The sequence below is a fragment of the Sitophilus oryzae genome, unplaced genomic scaffold, assembly GCF_002938485.1.
Source record: "Sitophilus oryzae breed Bouriz unplaced genomic scaffold, Soryzae_2.0 scaffold_803_pilon_pilon, whole genome shotgun sequence".
In the NCBI taxonomy this organism is placed as follows: Eukaryota; Metazoa; Arthropoda; class Insecta; order Coleoptera; family Curculionidae; genus Sitophilus; species Sitophilus oryzae.
This window is the reverse complement of record NW_022147421.1, coordinates 300,766-326,936: the sequence shown is the minus strand read 5'-3', so window position 1 is coordinate 326,936 and position 26,171 is coordinate 300,766. Positions and strand designations below refer to the sequence as shown.

General features: G+C 30.3%; 1 protein-coding gene across 1 annotated transcript; it reads left to right on the top strand.

Annotated features, from left to right (window-relative positions):
- Positions 1–3,332: 3,332 nt before the first annotated feature.
- Positions 3,333–21,069, top strand: LOC115888628 (superoxide dismutase [Cu-Zn]-like). The gene is made up of 4 exons (XM_030908396.1): positions 3,333–3,804; positions 10,175–10,301; positions 10,367–10,461; positions 20,562–21,069. Exons 1-4 carry the CDS (start codon positions 3,580–3,582, stop codon positions 20,820–20,822), a joined length of 708 nt encoding a protein of 235 aa, XP_030764256.1. The 5' UTR covers positions 3,333–3,579; the 3' UTR covers positions 20,823–21,069.
- The last annotated feature ends 5,102 nt before the right edge of the window (positions 21,070–26,171 follow it).

Below are 26,171 nucleotides of genomic sequence, written 5' to 3'. Positions count from 1 at the left end.
CTTGTAAGGGGCGCCACCTATATACATCTTTTTTAACTGATTTGAAGAGTAATAACTTTTCGTCCGTCCCTGTATTACACTACCGAGTGAAACATTTTTACCGTAATTTTTTATCCGTAACATTTATATTAAATGGTATCATTATTAGTTTTTCTGTTTTTTTCCTCTCTTAATTCTATTATATTTAAGTAAATGTGGTATACAGGGTGTCCCAGGCTGCGCGTGCATTAGAAGTTTCTTGAGAACTACAATATCTAGATCGGAGATTTTTTGCACATCATTGTTTCACAATGAAATCTATCGATTAAAATTATTTTCAATGTGGCGGAAATACCGGAAGTTGACAGTAATACCGGTACTCTCATTTTTTATTACATACTTAAATTCTCTGTAAAATTTTATGTATTTTGATATCAAACACTCTATACCCAACATTAACCGTTTTTGAGAAAACAAATATTTAAATTTGGAGGAAAAAAACTGCTTGTCAAAAAAATTTGTATAGCTTAAACGTCAAATTTAGTGATTACCACAGCCACTGGGACATAAAGAGAAGACATGTGGCTATCTATTTCAAAAATTAAATTGTTTGAATGTCATATAATATCGGCTGTATATGCTTTTTTTACTTGCAAATAATAAACAAGTAAGACATAAATTATCAGATACCGGAAGTATAATATAACTACTGACTTAGCTTTTAGCTTATTTTCTATACTCTCCATTGCGTGATTCAAATGGTTAAATATTACTTATTGTAAAAGTTAATTACGTTTTTGCTTTTATGTTTTATTGGCTGATTGTTAACTTGCGAATTCACTTATTGTCAAATAAATCAATCGTAACTAACGATTACAAAAAGTTATTTATAATCGCAAATTGAAGGAAAAATTAAATCATCGATAGAAACATAAATATACCACATGATCATTTTAACATCAATATTTTTTACGTCGATAATAATAATATAATCAAGTTTATAAAAAAATTTAATAATATTTCGGTAAAACTAACTTCTTTGTTTATGTAGATATTGTTTACCTGCGAATAAAATTTAATCAAAACAAAAATTTGTTGTTGATTTGAGATTAGTGAAGATATTGCGGAAATTATTTAAGCATGTGTCCAAAAATAATAATTTTCTCATATTCAAATTTATTTTTATCAAAAAAGTGCGTACGATATGTGAATATGACCTCACATAATAATGAAAACCTGTCATTAAATCAAAGGTAAACCTGTAGTTTTTCTACAAAACGTATAGAGTGAGCAGAAAACATAGAAGTAAATATTTTCAACACCTTTTAGATATAGAGAGAATAAAAATTTAATAGTTCGGAAAATATTCATTAATAATAAAATCACTCATCATTTAAATGAGATTGTTACGAATAAAAAAAAATAAAATAAAATAAAATATATTTTTCGTGGCGTAAATTTTATTTGTTTGAAATAAATTGGATGTGTTTTCATAGTTAATAATATAAATTAATATCTTTCTGTTCTGTTTGAATTTAAAAAAAAATATGAATTTTTAGTATTTTCAAGCATCTGCAGGGTTTTTCAAAAAACATGTGTCATCTCGTATGGGGAGATTCCTCAATAAAAATAAGATTTATTTTTCATATCAACATAGGTCCGATTCTGCTTTGTTTCGTAGCTACAGGGTGTTAAAATCTTTATATTTTTTCGAATTGTTATTTTCTTCCAAGTGTTTTTAGCGATTCGATTGAAATTTTGAGGGTTAAAGTTACTATAAATGCTACATATTTTAAGGCTAAAAAAGTGTCGACAGATTTACCAGGGACATGCATATGGGTTATCACTGGAATATTTTTCTAGCAAAACATGTGCGCCACTGACTTTTTTCTTGTTAGTAAAATTATGTAGGCCATTAATTTAATGCCGATTAAAAGTTGTATCTTGACCTAACCTAACCTAAACTAACTATCTAGCTCAGATTTTGAATAAAAGCGATTTTTTTACTAAAATGGCAATCACGATGGCTGGTGTCGCTATGGCAATTTTCTAGTGACAGTTTATAATTATTATTAAAATCGATATTAGTTTATGGACTTTGTTGTTTAGATTTATAGCAGTTTACTTAAATTTACTCACAATAGTTTAATAAGTAAGTATTCATTATTTTATCAAGAAAAATAAAGCAGTATCTGCTGATGGCACGAATGGATATGTTACTAGTGATTTTATTTTGTGAGGAAAATTGCTTCTTGGCCTCAAGGGCTTATGCTCAAAGATATCCAGATAGGAATCTTCCTGATAAGCGTTCCTTTGAAAAACTACTTGTCCTATTTCGCAGAGCTGGTAGTGTAGGTTATAAAAATCCTATTAGGGCAGAAACTTGTAGTTGGAAGTGAAGAAAATGAATTTGTCGTTATTGGCTCTTTTATAGAAAATCCATATATCTACAAGCCATCGTAAAATAAATCAAAGAACTACTTTTTCGTTTTTCTTGATAAATTAATAAAAACATATTTAATAAATATTATTTATTAAGCTATTTTGGTAAATTAAATAAAAGTAAACTGCTATAAAAGTCCATAAACTAATGTCGATTTTGAAAATAGCAACTAAGTATCACTAGAAAATTGACATGGCGACACCAGCCACCTTGGTTGCCATTTTTTTGAAAAATTGCTCTTTATTCAAAATCTAAGCTAGATATGTATAGGAAACCCTAATATAGTTTGAAAGAGCTTTTAAATCTGCTTCGACATATATTAAAAAATACAGAGTGTTACATTTGAAATACCGAAGTTTTTATGTAAAATAAATATTTAAAATAGACCAGCAGTTTTCGATGCCCCTGTATACATTAAACGAAGCAATCAAAATTTTCAGTAAAGTATATTTCTCTGGCTTTTATCAGCACAAGAATTAATTCTAAAAAGTAATGTACAGGGTGTTGACAATCTTTTATATTATACCATGCATATTTAAATATCTTTAAATATGTCAAAAACCAAAGCTTGAAAACATATAGAATACTTTGTGTCAAGAATCCAAAAATGAAATAAAATACCGGGTGTTCCATAAGAAAAAATATAACTTTGCTGCGGATATAATTGTATTTTAGTTTTCGTATAATTAACCGAGGCGAATAAGATGCGCCACCCTGTATTTAAAATTACGGAAAAGAGTATATTCAAACGTATTATTTTCTCTGTGATTAGTGATTAGTGACTCTGACAAAAAAGACATTATTTTGCGCACGCTATACAACACGTAAACAATTAATTTGCGCATAAACGACGATGTTCAAACAGTTATCATCATAGACAAGATGTTTGATGATTATAGTTGTACGCTTCATGTGTCATCCCGATTTTTACATCCTCCGTAGGTACTATTTATACGACCATTACTCAATGGTTCTTTTAATTCGTGGGCGCCGCTAACATTGACAAGACAATACCGAGAATCGGCTGAAAAAAGTTCAATAATCGTCTACGATTTTTTTTCTATAATAAACAATTTTTAATGCCGTATAATTCAGCTATAAATATTATTCTTCAGATTAGATATTAATGTGCGGTGTCTAATAAATAAAGATTTATAATGATCGGTTCAAAAGAACGATTTTTAAGTTTTGTGGTAGAAGCTTTAATAGTTTTTTCTTTGGTTCCATGTAAATTTGTGCGCGCTGCGGCTTTACAGGAAATTTCGGCAAAAAATATCCTTGGTGTGCCTGGTGAAGGAAGACATTTGGCAATCAAATCGTATCCGGCGATAGCGAACTACCAAAGTGATTTGTACGAGGTGTTTGAGGAACCCTATAACTTTGTAAGTAGATAATACGATATTATAAGATTTATTTTTCATATCGACATAGGTCCCATTCTGCTTTGTTTCGTAGCTACAGAGTGTTAAAGTCCTAATAATCTTTCGATTTATTAATAATCTTTCGATTTATTATAATTTTCTTCTAAGTACTTTTCGTAATTCGAATGAAATTTAGAGGGCAAGATAAATTCATTAAAGACATGCATATGGGTTATCACAGGAATTTTTTTCAAAAACAGAACGTGTGCGCCATTAATTTTTTTTCTTTTTATATCAAAATTGTGTAAGCCGTTTAATGCCAATTATCTCTCGATAATTTGTCGACCTCCTTGATGAGTTAAACCGTAACCACCGTAATAACAAGGCCGGACAGCTGTGACGTAAAAATCTCGTGACGTCACCAACTGGAGGCCCAACTCTATTTAGCAGCTGATAATTACCCGATAAAAGTTCAAATTGTGGATCTTTTTTCACTCGCCAGATATATTTCGAAGTTTTAAAATGTCTTTTCCGAGTTTTTAAAAATATTATAGTATATAAAAATAGTTTTAATAGAATACGGAAAAAATCGTACCAGTCAATAAATGTTTATCTCTCACTTTTTGTCAATCAAATTTAATAAAGGAGTATTTTAAGTTCACAATAGTGTATAATATGAGAAAAAAACAATAAAAAAATAGATATTTTTTATAGTATATATTATGTATTTTATCGATATTTCACGCCCTCTGCTCCGGGGTGAGGGCGCGGCGCCGCACAGTGATGCAGAAGTTCCCAAAAGCGGCAGAAAATCAAAATATCAAAAGTAATTTTTTTTAATTATAATTTCACTCGTATAGTTCCTAATAGACCATATTTTCAGAATCGTGAAGATTTTTGAATGAAAACGGGCCCATTATTAATCCCTGATAAGAAATGTTCGAGCTTATAAAATTATTAGCTGAAGCTAAAATATTTTGATTAAATTTTGATTAAATAAAATTAGTGCGTTTAACGTTGGTGATAAATTAGTTAAAAACTGATGGTACTCTGAGAAAGTACAATGTTTTCAACTGTTTTTCTTCATGGTAATTCTAGTTTTAACTTCCCTTGTACCATAAAAAAAATCAATGAAGACCTTGATGTAATTAAGAACTGCTTATTATAAAATCACATTTTATGTAAGCTAATACAAAATGCTCCAAATTGCTCCAAAAAAATATGATGTAGGTTACAATTATTAGCCTTTTTTCTTCATAACTACGAAGTTTCATGACCAACATTAGCCCACAAATACCCTTTAGGTTGCCTAACTCTCCCGAAAACCATGGTTTAGTTTCCCAAAATAAATTACGTATGACAGTATATTACTGGGTGTTTCTTAGGTGCTGTAAAATATTGTTGTTGGTTATTTTTAATTAGTTGAAGAAAGAAAACTGTAATATATTTTCTCTTATTCAATTTAATTTTCGATATACAAAGTATTCAAATTTAAAAATACTTTTTATTGTGTAATTTTAACTAGCTTTCCCTGTTAAGCCTAAGTTTTTATTCGTTTTGTGCTTATATGACATTAAATTTAATATTATTAGAAATCTCATTAATTTTGAATAATTATTGTTAATATAAACTAAAAAGACGTGTCAATGTGTCTATCATGCGTCAATATTCATTCAACAACTTTTATCAAGAGTGTCATGCACCTTCTAGATACTAATTTTCTCGGATATAGTAAGAGATCACCAAGACTTCTCCTGTCAAGTAAAATAAAACAGCATCCTGAGGCTCCAAAACTTATTATAGATTAAATTATTCTATTTTTTTATCCATTTGCTAAATCCATCTTAAATATATTATCCATCTTATCTAGAAGCTTTAGGATAATTTTTAGTTTCTTTTTCTTGCGCATTAAATTCTTGTAACTAAGTTCTAATTATCATCTGAATATTTTTACCACAGGTAATTACAGATATTTCTAAATTATAGAACATTTAAAAATATAACTAAAATTAAATGGCTGTAAGTGAACAACTGCTTACATCTAATGCGAAAAGAGCGCTCAGTCTTTTAGATGTTTTGGTGTTACCCTTAATCAAAGGTGTTACTTTCATTAATATCTAATTAAATAAAATATACAGATGTATTTACTTTCTTTTTTTTCTCATGGAAATGAATGTCAATATCTTGAATTTAAGTAATACTTATTGGTAACTAGTTCTGAAAAAAGGATTAATTATAGTAAAAACGAAATGCTAATTCTATTGTAAGGGGCTGAAAATAAAACCCTGTATATTTATTAATGTGTTTACACAAACTTTTTTTGATTTTTTAAACTTTACAAAGAATAGAGTACCTATTAAATTAATATGCTATTGAAGACAAAATAATTTAATTAAATTTTTTACAACCCATTTTTTATTTTTTACAGCCAATTTAAGTACACACTGTATACATAATTCAATTTTCTGAATTCCAAACATCACTTATACACTTAGAAAACCACATTTAACAAAAATAATTTTAAAAAATGTAGCAGTAAGCTGAGAAATTATTTTTTGCCACTTTTCGCGTCTTCGGCATCCCTGTGCGCCGGCGCGCGGCGTCGCGTGGCGGCACCTGTCGTAGCGCGTAGCGGAGTGGTATTGCCGCAGTTAACAGTCATTGATTTAGCGGTAGATGTGCGGACGTGGTAATTATAATCGATAATAGAAAGGTGAAAAAAGTTATAAATGTGTAAAAAGAGGTGTTTAAACTATAAAGTGATTATAAGTGTGTGCAATTATACATTTTAAAAGGTATAATGTCTAAATAATAAGATGTGAATATTATATTTAAAGCTATATTTCTTCTGTTTTCTCAAATATATTTATATGTATTTTCTAAAGCTTTTACTTACCCTTTACCTCACCTCAAACCTTTCATATTTGAAAGTCACATAAACTACACCCTCTACATCGATTAACTACATGTAATGTAGTTTATGTAGTTTTTAAGAGTAACATGTAGTTTTCCGAACCCTGATAGTAATACTGATCAAATTATTAGTCATGTTTGTTATTTACTAAATTCCTTAAAATGCGATGAAAATGATAAAAAATTTCTAACTTTTATCTGTGTTCAATATTAAAGTTATTAACTTAAGTTGAGTAACAGGTTGAGCTTGAAGTAATAAAATATTGTTTTAATGAGTAAAATATGAGGTATGTTTTACTAGAGAACTTGCAAACTGATCCTCTTGAAAGTAGGTTTGGAAAATTGTCTATATTTTCCAAAGTTAGCCGGGAGTCAGTACAGTATTTGTGTTCGACATTTATATGAAAGCGAAAAGAAACTTAAGATTCAGTCATTAATGTCCCTAAAAATAATTTAACATTTTTAGACAACACTGATATTGAACAAAATTCACTTATAAAAAACCTTACTAAAGGCAGTCTTAAGGGTGCAGCCACACTATCCTAAAAACGGCGTATCGGCGTAACGGCGTAACGACCTTGAATCGATTTCCAGTAATTCTATTGGCTGAAATTTTTGACAGATGAATTTGACAGATAAAATTTCTGACAGATGAATGTTTCAGCCAATAGAATTACTGGAAATCTATTCAAGGTCATTACGCCGTTACGCCGATACGCTGTTTTTAGGATAGTGTGGCTGCACCCTCAGTTTCCAAAAGATGAAATAACTAATATAGTTTTATTTGAATATATAATTTTTGAGGAGTTTCTCAAAATTCACAATAAAAAATATTTTTGTCAAAAATATCTTTGGATTACATTAAAAATAATAACACCATTATTAAAATTTCCGCAATGTACTATTTACAATTCTAAGTTATTGTAAAAATTGTCATAAATTCTATTAGAAATACAAGTCTGAAAAACTACTCTTGTTAAAAAATAATGATAGACTTGGAAAAGGAAATAAAAGAAACTTAGACACACTTACAGCATAAATAAATACAATGACGATGGATAATGTGAGATGGGATATCAATCTGATGTTTTTTAAATTTTTTGTTTAATTATTATTTATTAAAAATTCGGTACAATTAAAGTTTATATCCATTATATACGTATAAAGTGTATCAAATGCAATCAATGTTTAGGCCTCCAGTTGATGACGTCACGAATAAGCTGTCCGGCCTTGTTATTACGGTGGTTACGGTTAAATGCAATTTTATTAATCACAATTAATAAAATTAAAACAAAATTAATAAATTATACAGGGTATTTCAAAACAAATGCGAAAAACTTCAGGGGGTGAAATGTCCTTCCTTGTTCAAAATAAAGGGTAGTTTGCTTCATAAACGTTGGGTCAAAAATCAACCATTAGGGAGATATTAATAAGATGGTGGAAAAATAATGTTTTTATTTTTTATCTTGAAAACGAAAAGAGATAGACTAATAAAATTTTATGGAAGCATTACTGTTATGAAAACACACTTTCTGGTAATTTTTTCACTTTTTTAAAATGAGTGGAAGGGGTTGAAATAAACTACCCCTATCATTCTTGTGAATGAAATTTAAAGAAAAATCTTATCAAACACATGCAAAAGAATTAATTTGGATAGTTTAGTTTGTTTAGAAACTTTTTATCTCTTGTATTTTTTTGATAAAACTCACCGATTTGAAATTAAAAAATAAAATGTAAAGCATTACATGTCAGGATAAAAAACATTTTCTGATAAAGAATCGAGTGGGCTGCTGTAATTTTTTTAGGAAAAAATCTAGTCGGCCGCTGTTACTTTTTAGGATGTTCCTAATATTATTTTATTTGACATTACTCTACTGCAATACGTTATTATCTAGATGATAATTATTATCGTTATTATCACTAGATTCTTAATCTAAAAATGTTTTTTGTCCTGACATGTAATGCTTTACATTTTATTTTTTAATTTCCAATCGGTGAATTTTATCAAAAAAACACAAGAGGTAAAAAAGTTTCTAAACAAACTAAACTATCAAAATTAATGCATTTGCATGTGTTTGATAAGATTTTTCTTTAAATTTCGTTAACAAGAATGATAGGGGTAGTTTATTTCAACCCCTTCCACTCATTTTAAAAAAGTAAAAAATTACCTGAAAGTGTGTTTTCATAACAGTAATGCTTCCATAAAATTTCATTAGTCTATCTCTTTTCGTTTTCAAGATAAAAAATAAAAACTTTATTTTTCCGCCATCTTTGTACCGCGATATCTCCCTAATGGTTGACTTTTGACCCAACGTTTATAAAGCAAACTACCCTTTATTTTGAACAAGGAATCACCCCCTAAACTTTTTCGCATTTGTTTTGAAACACCCTGTATATTTTACCTAATTTATTATTAAATATTATTACTATTAGTCCAACCTACAGCAATTTCAAATAAAAAAAAAATAATAGTATTTAAGTTAATTTCAAAAAACCTACTTTTAAAAAGTTTCAACGCCCTGTAAATCTAAAACTATGCGTTTCCATACCCATGTTTATAGGAACTTTTTTTATATTTTTTGATGAGGAATCAATGAGTACTTATTTAAAACTTTCGGAAGTTAATGATATTAATTTTTTTTAAAGGTTGCTATTAGACTTTGATCAAGGCAAATTAATAAAATTGCGTTTATCTCATCAAGGAAGCCAAAATCGACAACATATCAAGAGACAACTTTTAATCGGTATTAAACTGCTTACACTATTTTGATAACAAAAGAAAAAAAGTCAGTGGTGTAGATTTTTTTTTTTAGAAAAATATTCGAATGATAACCCATATATGCATGTCCGGCGTCCCTCGAGAATCTGTCGACACGTTTTTAGCTTTAAAATATGTCGTATTTACAACCCTCAAAATTTCATTCCAAACGCATAAAAATTATAATAAATCGAAAAAATATTAAGACTTTAACACCCTGTCGCTACGAAAAAAAGCAGGACCTATGTTGAGATGAAAAATAAATCTTATTTTTACGTGAAGAATCACCCTATATAATGTTGACATAAAAGACATTTTAAAAATTTGAGGGAGCTGAGACACTTTCATTACTTTTAATACAGATCAAAGTAAGTATACAGACTCTGGTATATATTTATATTTAAATCAGTTTTTTACATATGCCAAGCCTTTATTTTCTTTTTCAAGGGGGTAAATAGTTTAATTTAATTCAATTTTCATATCGAAGAAAGGCATTAAATTTTTTAAAAAATTTAAAAAACTTCATCATTATATCCATTTCTATTTTTTTTTTGGAAAAAAAAATTAAAATATTAAAATTTTAAAAAAATTGAAAAACCTTCTAAACATTCACCATTATAGACATTTTATTTTATTTTTTTCAAATTTCATTTACAAAAGATCTCGCTAAAGATAGATTGTGAAATTATTTAGTATTAATAGATCTGTATTAATTAACAGGATATCAGACCACAAGCGGCTGTAGCTGTTTTAACTAGCGCAGACGAAGGAGAAGTAGGGGGTGAAGTTGTATTTGTTCAGAAACACCCGCCTAATGGACCAATATTTATAAGAGGCAACATTACAGGTATGTAAAAATATAAGTTAAGAATATATTTTTGTAATACATTTTATAAAATATTTTTTGCCTAGGTCTGTCCCAAGGCAATCATGGTATTCATATTCACCAGGCTGGAGATCTTAGAGAGGGGTGTGATAAGTTAGGAGGACACTTTAATCCATACTTTGTAAGTTACGTTTTAGATAATTATATTGTTATATAGCCAAAGTATAAAAATCTTATAATTATACCACCGTTATACACCCTGTATATTATGTAATATACAGGGTGTCCCAATATTCTATGAAAATAGAACTACTACGTATTTTCAGAATCAAAATAAGTTCATTGGACACAATTTACCTCTATACAAAAGTGCTTCGTTTGTCCGCTAGAGGGCATCAAACTTTAAAAAAATAAACACATTTTTTCAGATATTTTAAAAACCTTATTCCGGTTTTATAGTGCAATGCTTTAAGCCCTTATGGGATACAAACCTCGGAATTCCTTTACTGTGAACGAATTTTTATAAAACATTTTGCATTGTATTGTTAATAAGATATATTACAAAATTTGCCCATTTAAATTCGTTGCTTTTACTTTAGTATTTAAATAAACACATATATACAAATGCATACATACAAGATGGCTCCGTATTCCGCAAAAGCTCTGTATCAGGATTCATATTTGAGATTTTTACTCCAAACCTTTTACAAAATATGTGCTTAATGGTAGTTCACATTTCAAAAATATTTTTATAGATATACAGGGTGAGTCAAATATATATCTATATTTGTTTAGCTCAGTGAATTTGCTATAAAATTCCGGTTCAAAAATACCTATAGAGTATACTAAGTGGTTTTTGAACGATGACCACAACTATGAGGACGTCAATCTAGACGTCTAGGAACCTTCGTATCCAAACCAAACTTCTAATCGAGACGATCGACTTATTGTAATTTTATCGCTAAGGAACCGCCGTTTGCCATATTTTCAAATTGATAATGAATTGCACCCAAAATGAGTTATTTGGGCCATAAATGACCTAAATACAAAATATTTTCGTGGTGTCTGTCTGTCTGTCTGTCTGCCGTCTGTAACACGATAACTCAAAAACCGCTGAACCGATTTTAACCAAATTTGGCTCAAAAATACTGTGGCACCCGAGAATCTGGCCATTAGTTTTTGGTGGGGGTGGGGTGTTGGTAAGGGGGTATAGGAGGGGGTTAAAAATTTAAAAAAATCGTAACTCCAAAATTACAGTAGCTAGCGAAACGCGGTTTTCAAATTAAGATTAGGAATAATATTTGCAACAAAATTTGTAATAACATCAAAATCAGTCAAAGTCGCAATTTTCGAGATATTAACAATTTTAGTATGGGCGACTATACGGCGCCAATTTAAAAACTAAAAACTTTTTTTTTAACTTTTTTGCCGATCCTAATAGCCTACCATACCTATTGGTATGGTCAGCTAAAAATCAAAAAATAAAGAGAAGGAAATAATTAAGAATTTACTAAAATTACTAAAATAAAAAATTATGAGCAACGAAAAAAAATGGGTAATTTGCACAGTAATTGAATTCCGAGGTAAAAGTCCCTGGGCACCTCACTATTAGTAAGATTTTGGGTGCCTATGTTTTATTCATATACAAGGGTTTTGCTAAGTGCCCTAACATTTGACTTTCAGAAAAATCTAGTTAAAGCACGGGAAGGATGGAAACTACCTCCACTTCTACATAAATTTTAGTATAAATATTTTCCAACTCCGCCGACAACCTATTTTCTTTTCGTAAAAAGGTTCCTTTAGTATTTACTGCATTTTGTGTAAACGCCACCGTGCATATTTTTTAAGAAAAAAATAGTATACTTATTGTTTTATTAGGAGTAAAAAAGTGACACTTCTTGTGGCGAGGCTGTATGTTTGATATACAGCCTAGGCACAAAAAGTCATTTTTACTCCGAATAGAACATGCTATTTTTTTTCAAACTCCACAAATAATTTTTTAAACAATTTAAAACGTTCCAGATAATATAAAAAGATTTAAAAGTCATAGCCAAGTCATACCTTGTATGTAATTATATATCGAGAAGCTATGGTTACGCTCGTTGAATTTGACACTTTATGTCAGTTGAATAATATATTTTCGTACTTTTATATGGTTAGGCCAGCTTAGGCGTAAAAGTGCTTTAGGTTACGTGCCTAGGCGTTAATAGATATACAGGGTGTTTCAAAACAAATGCGAAAAACTTCAGGGGGCGATTCCTTGTTCAAAATAAAGGGTAGTTTGCTTCATAAACGTTGGGTCAAAAGTCAACCATTAGGGAGATATCGCGGTACAAAGATGGCGGAAAAATAAGGTTTTTATTTTTTATCTTGAAAACGAAAAGAGATAGACTAATGAAATTTTATGGAAGTATTGCTGTTATGAAAACACACTTTCTGGTAATTTTTTCACTTTTTTAAAATGAGTGGAAGGGGTTGAAATAAACTACCCTTATCATTCTTGTTATCGAAATTTAAAGAAAAATCTTATCAAACACATGCAAAAAAATTAATTTGGATAGCTTGGTTTGTTTAGAAACTTTTTTTATCTCTTGTGTTTTTTTGATAAAACTCACCGATTTGAAATTAAAAAATTAAATGTAAAGCATTACATGTCAGGTCAAAAGACATTTTTAGATAAAGAATCTAGTGGGCTGCTCTAATTTTTTTAGGAAAAAATCTAGTGGGCCGCTGTCACTTTTTAGGATGTTTCTAATATTATTTCATTGACATTACTCTACTGCAATACGTTATTATCTAGATTCTTATTATTAGCGTTATTATCACTAGATTCTTTATCTAAAAATGTTTTTTATCCTGACATGTAATGCTTTACATTTTATTTTTTAATTTCAAATCGGCGAGTTTTATCAAAGAAACACAAGAGATAGAAAAGTATCTAAACAAACCAAGCTATCCAAATTAATTTTTTTGCATGTGTTTGATAAGATTTTTTTTAAATTTCGTTAACAAGAATGATAGGGGTAGTTTATTTCAACCCCTTCCACTCATTATAAAAAAGTGAGAAAATTACCAGAAAGTATGTTTTCTTAAAAGTAATGCTTCCATAAAATTTCATTAATCTATCATTTTTCGTTTTCAAGATAAAAAATAAAAACATTATTTTTCCGCCATCTTTGTACTGCGATATCTCCCTAATGGTTGACTTTTGACCCAACGTTTATAAAGCAAACTACCCTTTATTTTGAACAAGGAATCACCCCCTGAAATTTTTCGCATTTGTTTTGAAACACCCTGTATTTACTATACAAGTGACTTAACAGCATCATCAAGATACGCGAGTTACGCCCACGGATTCCTGCACACCTGCTATAAAGATCACGCCATCCTGATGGGAAGATGCAGTCCTTGCAGTTTCCACGAAGCCTTCACCAAGCCGAGGAGACTCTTCACATTGTTAAAAATCATTCCATTGTCTTTGCTCTTACAGTAAACATCTTGTACTTTATTAAATAAAATTAAAACTTTATTTTTTAAAAAGACTCTCCTGTTTTCTTGAAACGTAATTGGCGCAGTCGGTAGGATCTGTGCGGTGGAGATCCTAGAAAATCGAGTGAATATCGGGACTAGTTTTCCACTTGTGGTATCTACCCTTAAGCACGGATCGAGAAAGAACAACCCCAGAAGACAGCAGCAGAGTCCACAACAACAACGACAGGGAATCAGGAAAAGAAAAAAAAACGACGTACTTCGGCATCAAACTGTAAGGGCATTTTTCCTTTTCGCCCCATTCCGCCCTCTGGTTAAGGTGGTCGGTTGGGATAATTTAAGCTTTGCATTGCGCAACCCCTTTCTCTACTCATTGTGAGAATTTATTTTAAGAATAGTTTTTAGGAAAAATCAATCAATAAATATATTTAAACATCAAATTATTTTAACAACAGGTGATATCGAAAATATTAATTGTCGATATGACACAGTTTTTCAAAATACTCGACTTTATGTAACCATATCTATTAAAAATACCACCAAAAATATTATTAAATTATTAAAAGAATTTATGGATCCAAAACAAACATACGCATTGTATTTTAGAGACGATAATTTCGCAAAATTCTTCACTGTAACTCTTCAAAATCTATTTAAAATTTCTTCTTTTAAATTTGTTCAAGCTAATAGATTTTTACAAGACATAGAGAAACTTTACGATCAAATTCAGGAAAATAATCATAATAAAAAAGAACAAATTATAAACAAAAGAAACGAAGATAGAATAGACCCACCTAAATACCTTAACGCAGATACGGCGTACATAAAAACTAAAAATCGTGGGAAAGATCTTCCAAAATTTAAAAAGGTCTCTGTTTTAAACGAAACAGATATTAAAATTGAGACAAATAAAGGGTTTTACCATAAAAGCAGCGAAACAAGCCTAAACAAAATATTTCAAAGCCTAACAAAATATTTCATTACAGGTTGAAAATGATCAAAATCGACACCCAAATAACAACCCTTAATAATTACTTATTACCCCTTAAGTTAGGTGAATCTAAACTAGTTTATAGTAAACATACATTTATACATTTTATAGACTTAGGTACTATTATTAATCAATTTAATGATATAGAAAGTAAGTTTTTAACTATTAAGAATTTTATAGATCAAGAAAATAGTTCTAACCCTATTTCTTATCACGGGTTATCCCAAAATATTCTTTTAAGGACCGAAACATTAACTCAAATAACATTAAATAAATTAAAAAATCTTCATCCACATATACGAAGTAAAAGAGGTTTATTAAACATCGTAGGAAAGGCAAATAAATGGTTATTTGGTACTCTTGACTCAGACGACGGTGAACGAGACGATAATATAATAAATAAACTAAAAAACGATCACAAAAACATTATAAACGAAGTAAACATGCAAATTTCGTTATCAAAAATTTAACAATTATAATAAAACTATCACAATTCTTAGTAAAAATCAAGAAAACTTAAATTATGGATTAAGACTATTTCAAAATGCAATGAATAAACAAATCAGTAATCTTCACGACTATATTAGTCTTCAAGGAATTTTAACACAAATAAATCTAGATAGTCAAAACATTATCACCTTACTTGACAACATCGAAGATGCAATAATGTTTGCAAAATTAAATACTTTACATAATTCGATTCTGCCTAGCTCTGAATTAGAACACATGTTAAATTATTTAAAATCAATCTATAACGAAAATCAAATTCCAAAATTTAAAAATATCTTGTCTTATTACCAATTCTTTGGGACACAAATATCATTCTCAAATACAAAGCTTATATTTGCGATACATGTCCCAATCGTACAATCGAATATATTTACCTTTTATCACTTATATCCTATTATCCAGAATCATAAAGTTTTTATGCCTAAATACCCCTACCTCGCACGAGCAGTCAGAAATCAATTCGAAGAAAGTATTTGCCCTAAATTAGAAGACTAATTTCTACTGTATCGAAGATTTCCACCCTGAGGATCGTTGTACCCTTCAACTAATCGAAGATCGATCAATTGAAAATTGCGACACCCTCAACATCCAGCAAGAAGCCGTAGTCCAGCAGATAACACAGAACGAAGTACTAATACTACCAAGTGGAAAAGATCGAATATTTTCCAAGTGTAAAATCGATCAATACATAGAAATCGATAAGCCAAGCCTAATAAAAATACCAGAGAAGTGTGAAATTGAAATAAACAACAAGAAATATTTCAATGATGTTCAAATTGATGAAGGAAAACCACTTATTCTACCATCGATCAAATTTGAACAAATCCATACATTGAATAATTACGAAACAATCAATATTTCAAAAATAAATATGGAAGAAATTTATCAACTTCGAAAAATGGCTAATCAATTGATTCCAGTATCGGAAGAAAGCTTAGCAGAGAAGTCAACCCCTATTATAACCATCATCTTGTTTGTTATGGTTATCCTCACCCTGGTATTCGTCTTATACAGGAAAAAGAAGATCTTCAACTCTGTTTTGGCTTGACTGAAGAAAACTGCCCCTACGAATGAAGAAAATCAATCCGAAGAGGTCCAACCAAAAGAAAGCCCCCATTTTCTTTTGTCTTAAGGAGGGCGGAGTTACGCCCACGGATTCCTGCACACCTGCTAAAAAGATCACGCCATCCTGATGGGAATATGCGGTCCTTGCAGTTTCCACGAAGCCTTCACCAAGCCGAGGAGACTCTTTTCACATTGTTAAAAATCATTCCATTGTCTTTGCTCTTACAGTAATCATCTTGTACTTTATTAAATAAAATTAAAACTTTATTTTTTAAAAAGACTCTCTTGTTTTCTTGAAACGTAATTCGCGTGTGAAAGTTGCACAACGAGTGCGTAGCACGAGTGGTGTAACCACACAAGTATCTTAATGGAGTTAACTCGCGTGTATTGTACAATATTTTATCTACTTCTAACTATAAAAACACACAATGAATTTTAAAAATTATTGTACTTAACTATGTATAACTATATACTTATCCTAAAAATCAATTACCTTAATACCTTTGTTCAAATAACACCATGGCAATGCCAATATGACAGTAAATAATGGTGTCACCATGGGTGTCACTAGTTTAAAAAATGAGCGATTCGGAAAGTATTCCCTCTGACATTGAAGAAGAGGCATTCAGAGCCATTTCCGGATATGTTCTGGATTGCTTCTAGCAAGATCGAAACAGAAGTATGAATACCTATACATACTCTAAGTATGAAAAATGGTGCACCGAAAAAAAAGTACACAGCTATGGAAATGAAAAGGTACTCATAACATATTTTTCCAATTTATCCGCTACTTATAAGCCTTCGTCTCTTTGGGCTTTCTATTCAATGATACGTACTATGATATCTATTAAAATGAATGTATAAACATTGTTCAAACTGTATCATTAACATTTATAATAAATAAGTTTTCATGTTTTTATAATTATTATCAACAGAACAGTTTATTTGTATTTAGTATGTATTTAATGCAAAATAAATGTTTTTTACAAAATATTTTTTCTCTTTGGTAGTCATCTAAAGAAGGAGTGCGGTAATGAAAATGCGTGAGTTAAGAAGCTCTGAACACACTCAAAATGCGTGAGTTAAGAGCTTCTTAACTCACTGACGCAGATAAAATGACTTTTTTATATTGTCAATCACGTCGCAAAAATTAATACTTTAGTGACGTTTGGAAAAAAAAACTTCCAAAGCTGACTTCCAAAAAATGTTTTTTGGCACATCAAGCTATGGAGGCGCATAAAATCTATTACGCTCTAATAATTTAGTTGGCGAAAATATGGAATTTTATGTTAGTATCACAAATTATATTCGACAATAAGCTTAGAAAAATAATAATTTTTAAATTAATTAACGTTCGGGTTCATAGACTTAATAAAATAATTTTATTTTAAACCTATGTTCGGGTTTATTTTTGATTGATGCCCTCTAACGGAGAAATGAAGCACTTTTGTATAAAGGTAAATTATGTGAAATTAACTTATTTTGATCCAAAAAATACGTAGTTGTTCTATGTTCACGGAATAGTGAAACTTCCTGTATATTTCTGTTTGGGAAAATCTGCTTGGGAAAAATAAATCCTCCAAAATTTTTTTTTACAAAAACTATGCGATGTAGCGTTTTTTTGAGAGACAAAGAAAGTATAGTGAATACTAGAGGGACCTTTTGGCCTGGCTATTAGCGAAAACTATCGAGTTTGTCTTAAAATTCATAATTTGTAGGGGTACGATTTACCACCGTTGTGTTCTTCTTTCTCTTTTGTTCTGCGTAAAATAAAATTCACCATGCCGTCACTTTGTGGTATTTCTCAGTGCTTAAAGAATAGTCCAAAAAATTATAGCTTTCCGAATCCAAGAATAATAGTTTGTCTGAGTTTGTTATTTCGGTGATACGCAGCTGAAACCTTTATACCACCAGAGAAAGCTTTTAATTAGTAGTGGGAACTATCGAATGAATACTATCGAAACATTCGATAGTTGCAATTCATTCGAATAATTCGATAGTTAGTAAGAAAACATTCGTTGAAAACTATTCGAATAAAAATTATCGAATAGATCCGTCATCTGCCTTGAAATATTGTATTCTAGTAATTCGGCAGCAAAAACCATTCATTTATAAAATTCATTCATTTATGAAATTCATTCATTCGTCCGGATCGATTATAATAAAATATTAACTGAATTTTAGTTGTCGCCCGGCGACGTAGGTTTCTTTTCGAGAAACCCGACAGCGGTCGGTGGCAATGCTATGAAAGAAGCCGGCATCTTTGATTTTTTGCGGAGTCAGATATAGATAAGGACACATTATTTTTTTTATTGAGGTGCTAAGTATTTACACAGAAAATACATTATGAAAGGCGCTGTTGCCATATTTTGGTATTAGTTGATATTAGCAAAGATTATTATTGTTTGGCTTTAGTTAATTAGGGATAGTATGTCTATATATTCTGCATTTTTTTTATTAAGATTCTGTCGTTACACTGCAATAATACTTGTTATTTTGGATGTAGGAAAATTATTTTTAATGTTTTTTAGCAAAGACTGGTTTAATAAATAATAATAACAGTAATAATTTGTTATACCTATTAACAACAAAATTTAAAATCATTTAATATAAATATTTTCTTTTAAGTAGTAGCAAAATATAAACAACAAATTAGATGTCAAAATTATTTATATTAGATCCTATTTAAAAATAATATAGTCTCTAAATTTTTTGGCAACGTTGGTTTATTAAATAATAATAATTACAGAACTAATTTGTTATATTAACAACAAATTTTAAAATCATGAAATATAAACATTTATTAATTTTCTAAGCATGCAGTGTAATGGAAGGAAAATATAAATAAAAAATTAGAAATCAAAATTATTTATATTAGGTGCTTTATATTACTATTTAAAAATTATATTTACTTTTAATGGCATTTACTTTAAAAAATAAATGAAATATTTTTTCTTCGCAAAAAACTACATGTAAGAGAATTAGCATAAACAAAATACAAACATCGTTAACTTTTATTTTAAATTGGCACGTGTAAAACTTTCATTTTAATTTTCTCACCCCATAGTTTGAGTTCGATAACCATTTACTTAAATATGATTATACAACCACATTACTTAAATATGATTATTAAGTTCAACTAATTCATATTATTAAAACATCTAAAATACAAATATGTATTTTTAAAATTAATTGTAAGTTCATCTCATCTCTTAAAATTGCTGCTTCTCAAAATTTCCCATTAAAAATAGACCATATACCATATAAAATTAAATAATTGAAAGATCGGACTACGGAAAACCACACAAATTTTCGGAAAAATTTTGACCACCTGCACATGCACACAATCGTCAATAAATAAAATTAAAAAATAACTACTATTTTAGTATTTTAACTATTTTAATAAACGCAAAAATAGCACAGTATTTATACGGCGAAGTTATAAAAATTTGGAAGAACTAATAATGCGCTGACGCATACAAAAATCAAACGAATACTAAATTTCATTTATCAAAAGCATTCGATAGTCGTGGCTCAACGATAACCATTTAGTCGCACGGCGAGGTTGTCACATATGCTTTAGTATACAAATGAATGAATGATTTTATTCGAATAAAACCATTCGATAGTTGAAATCATTCATTCATTAACCATTCGATAGTCTAATTCATTCGATAGTTCCCATCGCTAGCTTTTAATGCTTATCGACATTTTACAACCGAAGATTAAAATATATTAAAATTAAAATATAAAACACTTATGAAAGCATATTAAATATGTTAATAGTTTATATAGTTTTTAGAACCAAAGTGAGGGTTGCTGGATCAGATGTACCCTCCGATGGCAAAAATTATATCAGGTTTAGATCCTCACAGTTCCATCTTGGGGCCTCTATTATTTTTAATTAATATATGCGGCTGCTTTACCATTAGCTATTGTTATTAACCATCACTCTAATATACTTATGTATGCTGATGATACTCAATAATTATTTCACACCCTTGTTTTGATTTTTATTCAACTTGCCAAAAGGTAAATAAAGCTTTAGACCAAATACTAAAGTAATATGCAAAATTTTATTCACTAGACATTAATCCGAATAAGCAAGAACATACTTTTTAATTACTAATCTATACCTGATCTGTTTCATAAACGATTTTTTGTTAATTTGTATTAAGTATGTATTACATTTCATTTAATTTTACATTTTCAATCTGTATTTCCAGCTGAGGCACGGTGGTCCAAAATCGCCTCATCGCCACATCGGTGATTTGGGAAATGTTGAAGCCAAAGATAACGGAATCGCCGAAATTGTACGCATTGACCCTTTGATGTCCTTAAGCGGTGGACCTAGGGGTGTTGTAGGAAGAGCTCTGGTGGTGACTGAAGGCGAAGACGACCTGGGATTAGGTGGAAATGCTAATAGTTTTGTAGATGGCAATTCGGGCAAGCCAGTGGCTTGTGGCATTATAGCTTATATAAGATAACTAAAAATTCATGTGAAACCCTTAGATCTGTATAGCTTATATTTATAAAAGAAATAAAAATACAAAATGTGTAAATTTAGGAAGATAAATTAGAATACAAAACATGAAACATTTGATCTGTATATGATGGAATCTGAAAGAATTATATTAAGTGATATTATACTGTTTGAAATAACGTAGGCAAGACTTTTACATTAAATTATAAATTATACACACTTCCTATTTTGTTTATAAAATGTAAACAATATTGAAGAAAAATGTGTGTTTCTATCGTTGAGATTCATATGTCAATTTTGTTTTTTATGCAAATAAAATTTATTAAAAATTAAACATTAAATACTCGTATATATATCTCATTCTAAATATTAATATATCTTTCATGAAATCTTTATTCGTTTATTTATTATTATCGTTACTTAGCAAAGGATGGAACACAAGTATATCTTGCGGTTGTTTGATTATTTACAGGGTGTCCCACTAAGAATAGCTCTCGGCTGTATCTCGGAAAGTAGTAGCCGTAAGGCTTGCGGAAAAAAATATTTATAACTAAAGGGGCTATGAGAAATTGCTGGAAATTATTTTCAAGTTTGTATAACGGCCGCTAGAGGGCGAAACTGCTATGGAAAATAAGAAAATAGAATTTTTACAGAATTTTGCCTAGATAATGGGTACTATAAATAATAGCTTCATAATCTTCAGTAAATTTTGGATTTTTTTTGTTAGAACCATTTTCCCCTATCTGCTAAAATAAAGTGGTGGGGGAAGGTTAGATCTACCTTTATTTAAATGTTAAGAACTCCGGACTGGATGATTAGAATCCTCATTTAAAAGAGCGTTTCTTACTCTATATTATAGCATAAAAACGATAATAATAAGGTTTTGAACGTAGGCGCTAGGGGGCGCTTTCTTACAAGTTAACAAACAAACCGCGTTTTTTTCAAAAAAATTAAATACGATAGTGTATGTAATTTTAGCTGATACTAAAGAGTAGTAAAATCTTAAAAAGTCAGCGGAAACCGCATCTTGATATCTTCTTTCAAACCGAAGATATTAGCAAAATTATAATAAATACCAAAAAATAAGTTCTTAATTACCTTATTTTTACAACACGGTATCAGTAGCCCTCTTGATTATGCCCTTTCTAACAAAAAATAAGATAGAAACAGTTAGTTTATTTTAAAATCGACGATATACCAGGATACATTAGTATCTAATAATTAAGATATTAATAAGAGTGAACAAGAATGCCTCAGTGAAGTCATGGTAGACTTTGGAAAAGAATTGCTTTTGACATAATAGTATAAACGTCAAATTGATATTAGGTTTTCGCTGACTTCTTAAGCTTTTACTACTCTTTACTATCAACTTAAATTACATATACTATCGTATCTATTTTTTTCGAAAAAACGCGCTTTGTTAAATTGTAAGACAGCGCCCCCGAGCGTCTACGTTCAAAACCTTATTATTATTGTTTTTATAGTATAACATATAGAGTAAGAAACGCTCTTTTAAACGAGCCCTCGTTTGTTGGATTCTGATCATCCACAGTCCGGAGTTATTAACATTTAAATAAAGATAGATCTAACCTTCCCCCACCACTTTATTTTAGCAGATAGGGGAAAATGGTTCTAACAAAAAAAATCCAAAATTTACTGAAGATTATGAAGCTATTATTTATAGCATCCATTATCTAGGCAAAATTCTGTAAAAATTCTATTTTATTATTTTCCATAGCAGTTGCGCCCTCTAGCGGCCGTTTAACAAACTTGAAAATAATTTCCAGCAATTTCTCATAGTCCCTTTAGTTATAAATATTTTTTGCCGTACCGTGAAATGGGGTGACTTTGCCTCTTGGGGTGACTTTGCCAAATTCCGTCCGAAAATATGTTAGACGTAGCCGTAGCCATTACTTGAAAAGAACGCGTTATGTGTTATCGGTAAATTATGGGTGGAGGCGCCCCACGTCTCGGAACGTCGCTAAACGCTTGCCGTCAGTTGCGATGTATCATTTACAGTGCTGTGAAGCCAAATCTGTTTTTAAAGCCTATTTTGTGCGTTTCAAACTTCTACGTGGCTGCAATAGCTAACCACGTTATAATGAGGTAAGTATTATGCAGAAGTTCGTTATAATATTGAGGGTGATGAAGCATATTTTACGTAATTATGCTTTTAAATGGGGTGGCTTTGGTCTATCAATAAGAATAAGGAAGAGGGCAAAGACACCCCATATAAGCAACTAACTTTGCCCATCCAGTTTTTTACTTTTTTTATATATATATATTTGTTTAATAAACAAAAAAGCATATTATTGTTGTGTTGTCCTTATTACCACTTATAGCATAGACCATGCGCATTTGAGAAAATACAACAATTTTTGAAATAAACACGATTTAAAGTTCAGAATTGGGCAAAGTCACCCCACTTCACGGTATGCCCTACGGCTAATACTTTCCGAGATACAGCCGAGAGCTATTCTTAGAGGGACACCCTGTACAGGGTGGGTCAAATTCGACGCTTTTAAATGGAAACACCCTTTTCTATAGAAGATAGGCAAAAACTAATATCGGTGTCTGGAGCTCAATTTTTATCAGAAACATGATGGTGAAAACCGCACATCAATATCTGTTACCGTTTCGGAGTTACGGGGTGTTTTTCAAAAATGTGCATTTTTAACAAATCGCTGTAACTTTTTTGCTATGGAAAATTTTGTATTTCAATGAAAACATTTCCAAAGCACCTTTTTACGTAGAATTTAATGGTTTAAGTATAATATTTTTAAAATTAATAATTTAAGAGTTATCAACAGAAAAATTGATTTTTTATTTGGGACACCCTCTATATTTTTAATTAACTGAAAAGAATTTAAAATTACCTTTCCAAAAATATAGCACACTTAATATTTTGTTATAATCCCCTTCGAAATGCAGAATTTTTAAAAGTTCGCCACTTTTAACTAGTAGGCTTTGGACCCCTTATTGATGATATTCCCTTAATGGAACTAGAAAACATATTTTTCCAGCAAGACAACGCACCGCCTCAGAACGCTGAAGTTATCAGCAAATTTTTGCAGCGAATTTCAAGAATATTTGAATAGCTAACCAAGATCCCAGCCGTTGGCCGTCGAGGCCGCCTGACTTAGTGCCCATGAATCTAATCCTATGGATATATTTGCGGAAGAATAAAGGTTCCTTATTTTTCCATATAATCTACACAAGGATTAGAAATACTTAGCAGTTATGAGAGGGTATCTTTCACTCCCTCTGAGTTAATGAATTCCGCGAAAAATGTTCAAAAACTGCCCCGTTTGTCCATAACAGAAGACGGTCGATATGTCGAACACTTGTAGTAAAATCTCATGTCTTAGTTTGCTATTTATTTTTATTGTTATTAGATATAGTTTAAATGTGTTGATGTTGGTTAAATATATTTTAAATTGTTATAAAATTCTGCATCTCTCATAGCAAATATTATTTTCGTTTTAATTGATGCTCACAGCTAGAATTTTTTTGCATTACAACCGGTGCCGTTCAAAGCCTACTTATTTAAAGCTGGCGAATTTTTATATACTTTTTTTTGTTTCGTTTCTTTGACCTGTATACTATATATTTTTTGTTTTTATTACTCTTGGCTTTAGGTCGTTGGGGTTGCAAAGATGTTTCTAGATTTTGTTCATTATTTTTTTATTTTATGACGACGTTTCGACAGTATGTCTTTTTCAAGCCTCTTGAACGTAGATTCTTACAGAGTTAAAATTTGTTAAAACTGGACAACACAATAACACATATTAACTATTGTTTTGTTTTTGGACATCACACTTTACTATAGAGCATGTACGTATTTCCTAGCAGATTGCTCTGTATAAAACACCTGTGTTTAATACACCAGCCATGTTTTTACAGCAGTAATTATATATTATGCTCAAATTTTAAATTGTACATAATTGTCAATAAGGGTAATAAAAAATAAATACTTTCTTACATATTTACACTCCCAGAATAGTCTAAAACAAGCTATTATACATATATAAAATTTAGCTAGAAATTTCACTTCAAAAAAGCCGTTAAAGACATCAAATAGGGCAAATCCCACTTTTTTACACCTGTAAGAAAGAAGCGATTCATTCAGTTGATGTAGAGTTGCTGATAGAAGAGCACATTTCTGAGTCCCAAAATTTTTTGTGTAACGTTCCGTGGTTAAAAAGGTAAGCGTATGTTTAATGATAATCAACACCGAGTCTCATATTAAAAACATTTTTTAAATTATGTAAAGTTTATTGTCTCCATATAACATATAACATGTAGATAATCATATATATTTGTAAAAGATATATCGTTTAGAATATAACATTTATAATTCGAAAATGATTAAAATATCAACTCCGAGTCTGAGAGTGCCTCGGAGTTGACTGGTGTTCTCGGAGTTGATGAAATCAACTATTAAGCATTTAACAAGAAATTAACAAATTAAGCTTTTGCGCCCGTTAAATTTTAAAAATGTGTATTTTTTAATCGGTTAAAGGAAAATGAAACGCATCAAAACCGAAGAAGAAAAACGAAAAAGAAAACCGAAGCTACAGCGACTGCGTAGAATAAAAATAAAGCATAATACAGAACACGAGACATTGAAGATAAAGGAAAATTAGGCAAAATTCATAAAACTGGCAATCTTTCAAGAAAGGACCAAAGAGCTAAAAGGAGCTAAAAGGAGCTCTTTGGGTAGAAATTTAAAAAAAAATATATAGAAAAATTAGTAAAGAATTATGGAAGAAATTTTGTCCGTTCTAATGGAAGAAATATATAGAAACGGTTTTATGGAAGAAATATACAAATGTATCGACAAAAAAATTGGATCTAACTCCTATATTTCTGAGGAAGGAACAATGTATTGGAAGTAATTAATAAAAATGGAAATTGTTTTAAATGGCGGAAAAGAAAAGTTATGTAAAAAATTACAAAATCTAAAGTATTTTTTTGTTCTTTTCATGAAACATACGACAAATAAAATCCACCAGTATAAAGTTATTAGAGCTTTAAAACACAAAATAGGATCATTTTTATGAGCAATATGGGTTACGGGTAACAGCGCTTTCAGATGGAGCGGACCGTACGCGCGGAGCGTCCGCGCGGATGTTTTTCCAATATAGCTCATCCGGACGGAGCATACGCGACCCATGTGAACTCGTTCATATAAACTCATGGTACTTGCTCGAAGTCGCGGACGGTCCGTCGCGGACGCTCCGCTGCATCTGAAAGCGCTGTAAACATATCAGACGGCAGGTCAACTCCGAAGTCGACCCGGTGTTGACTATTATTTTACTGTTCGTTTATTTGATTACATTTTAGTCATTCT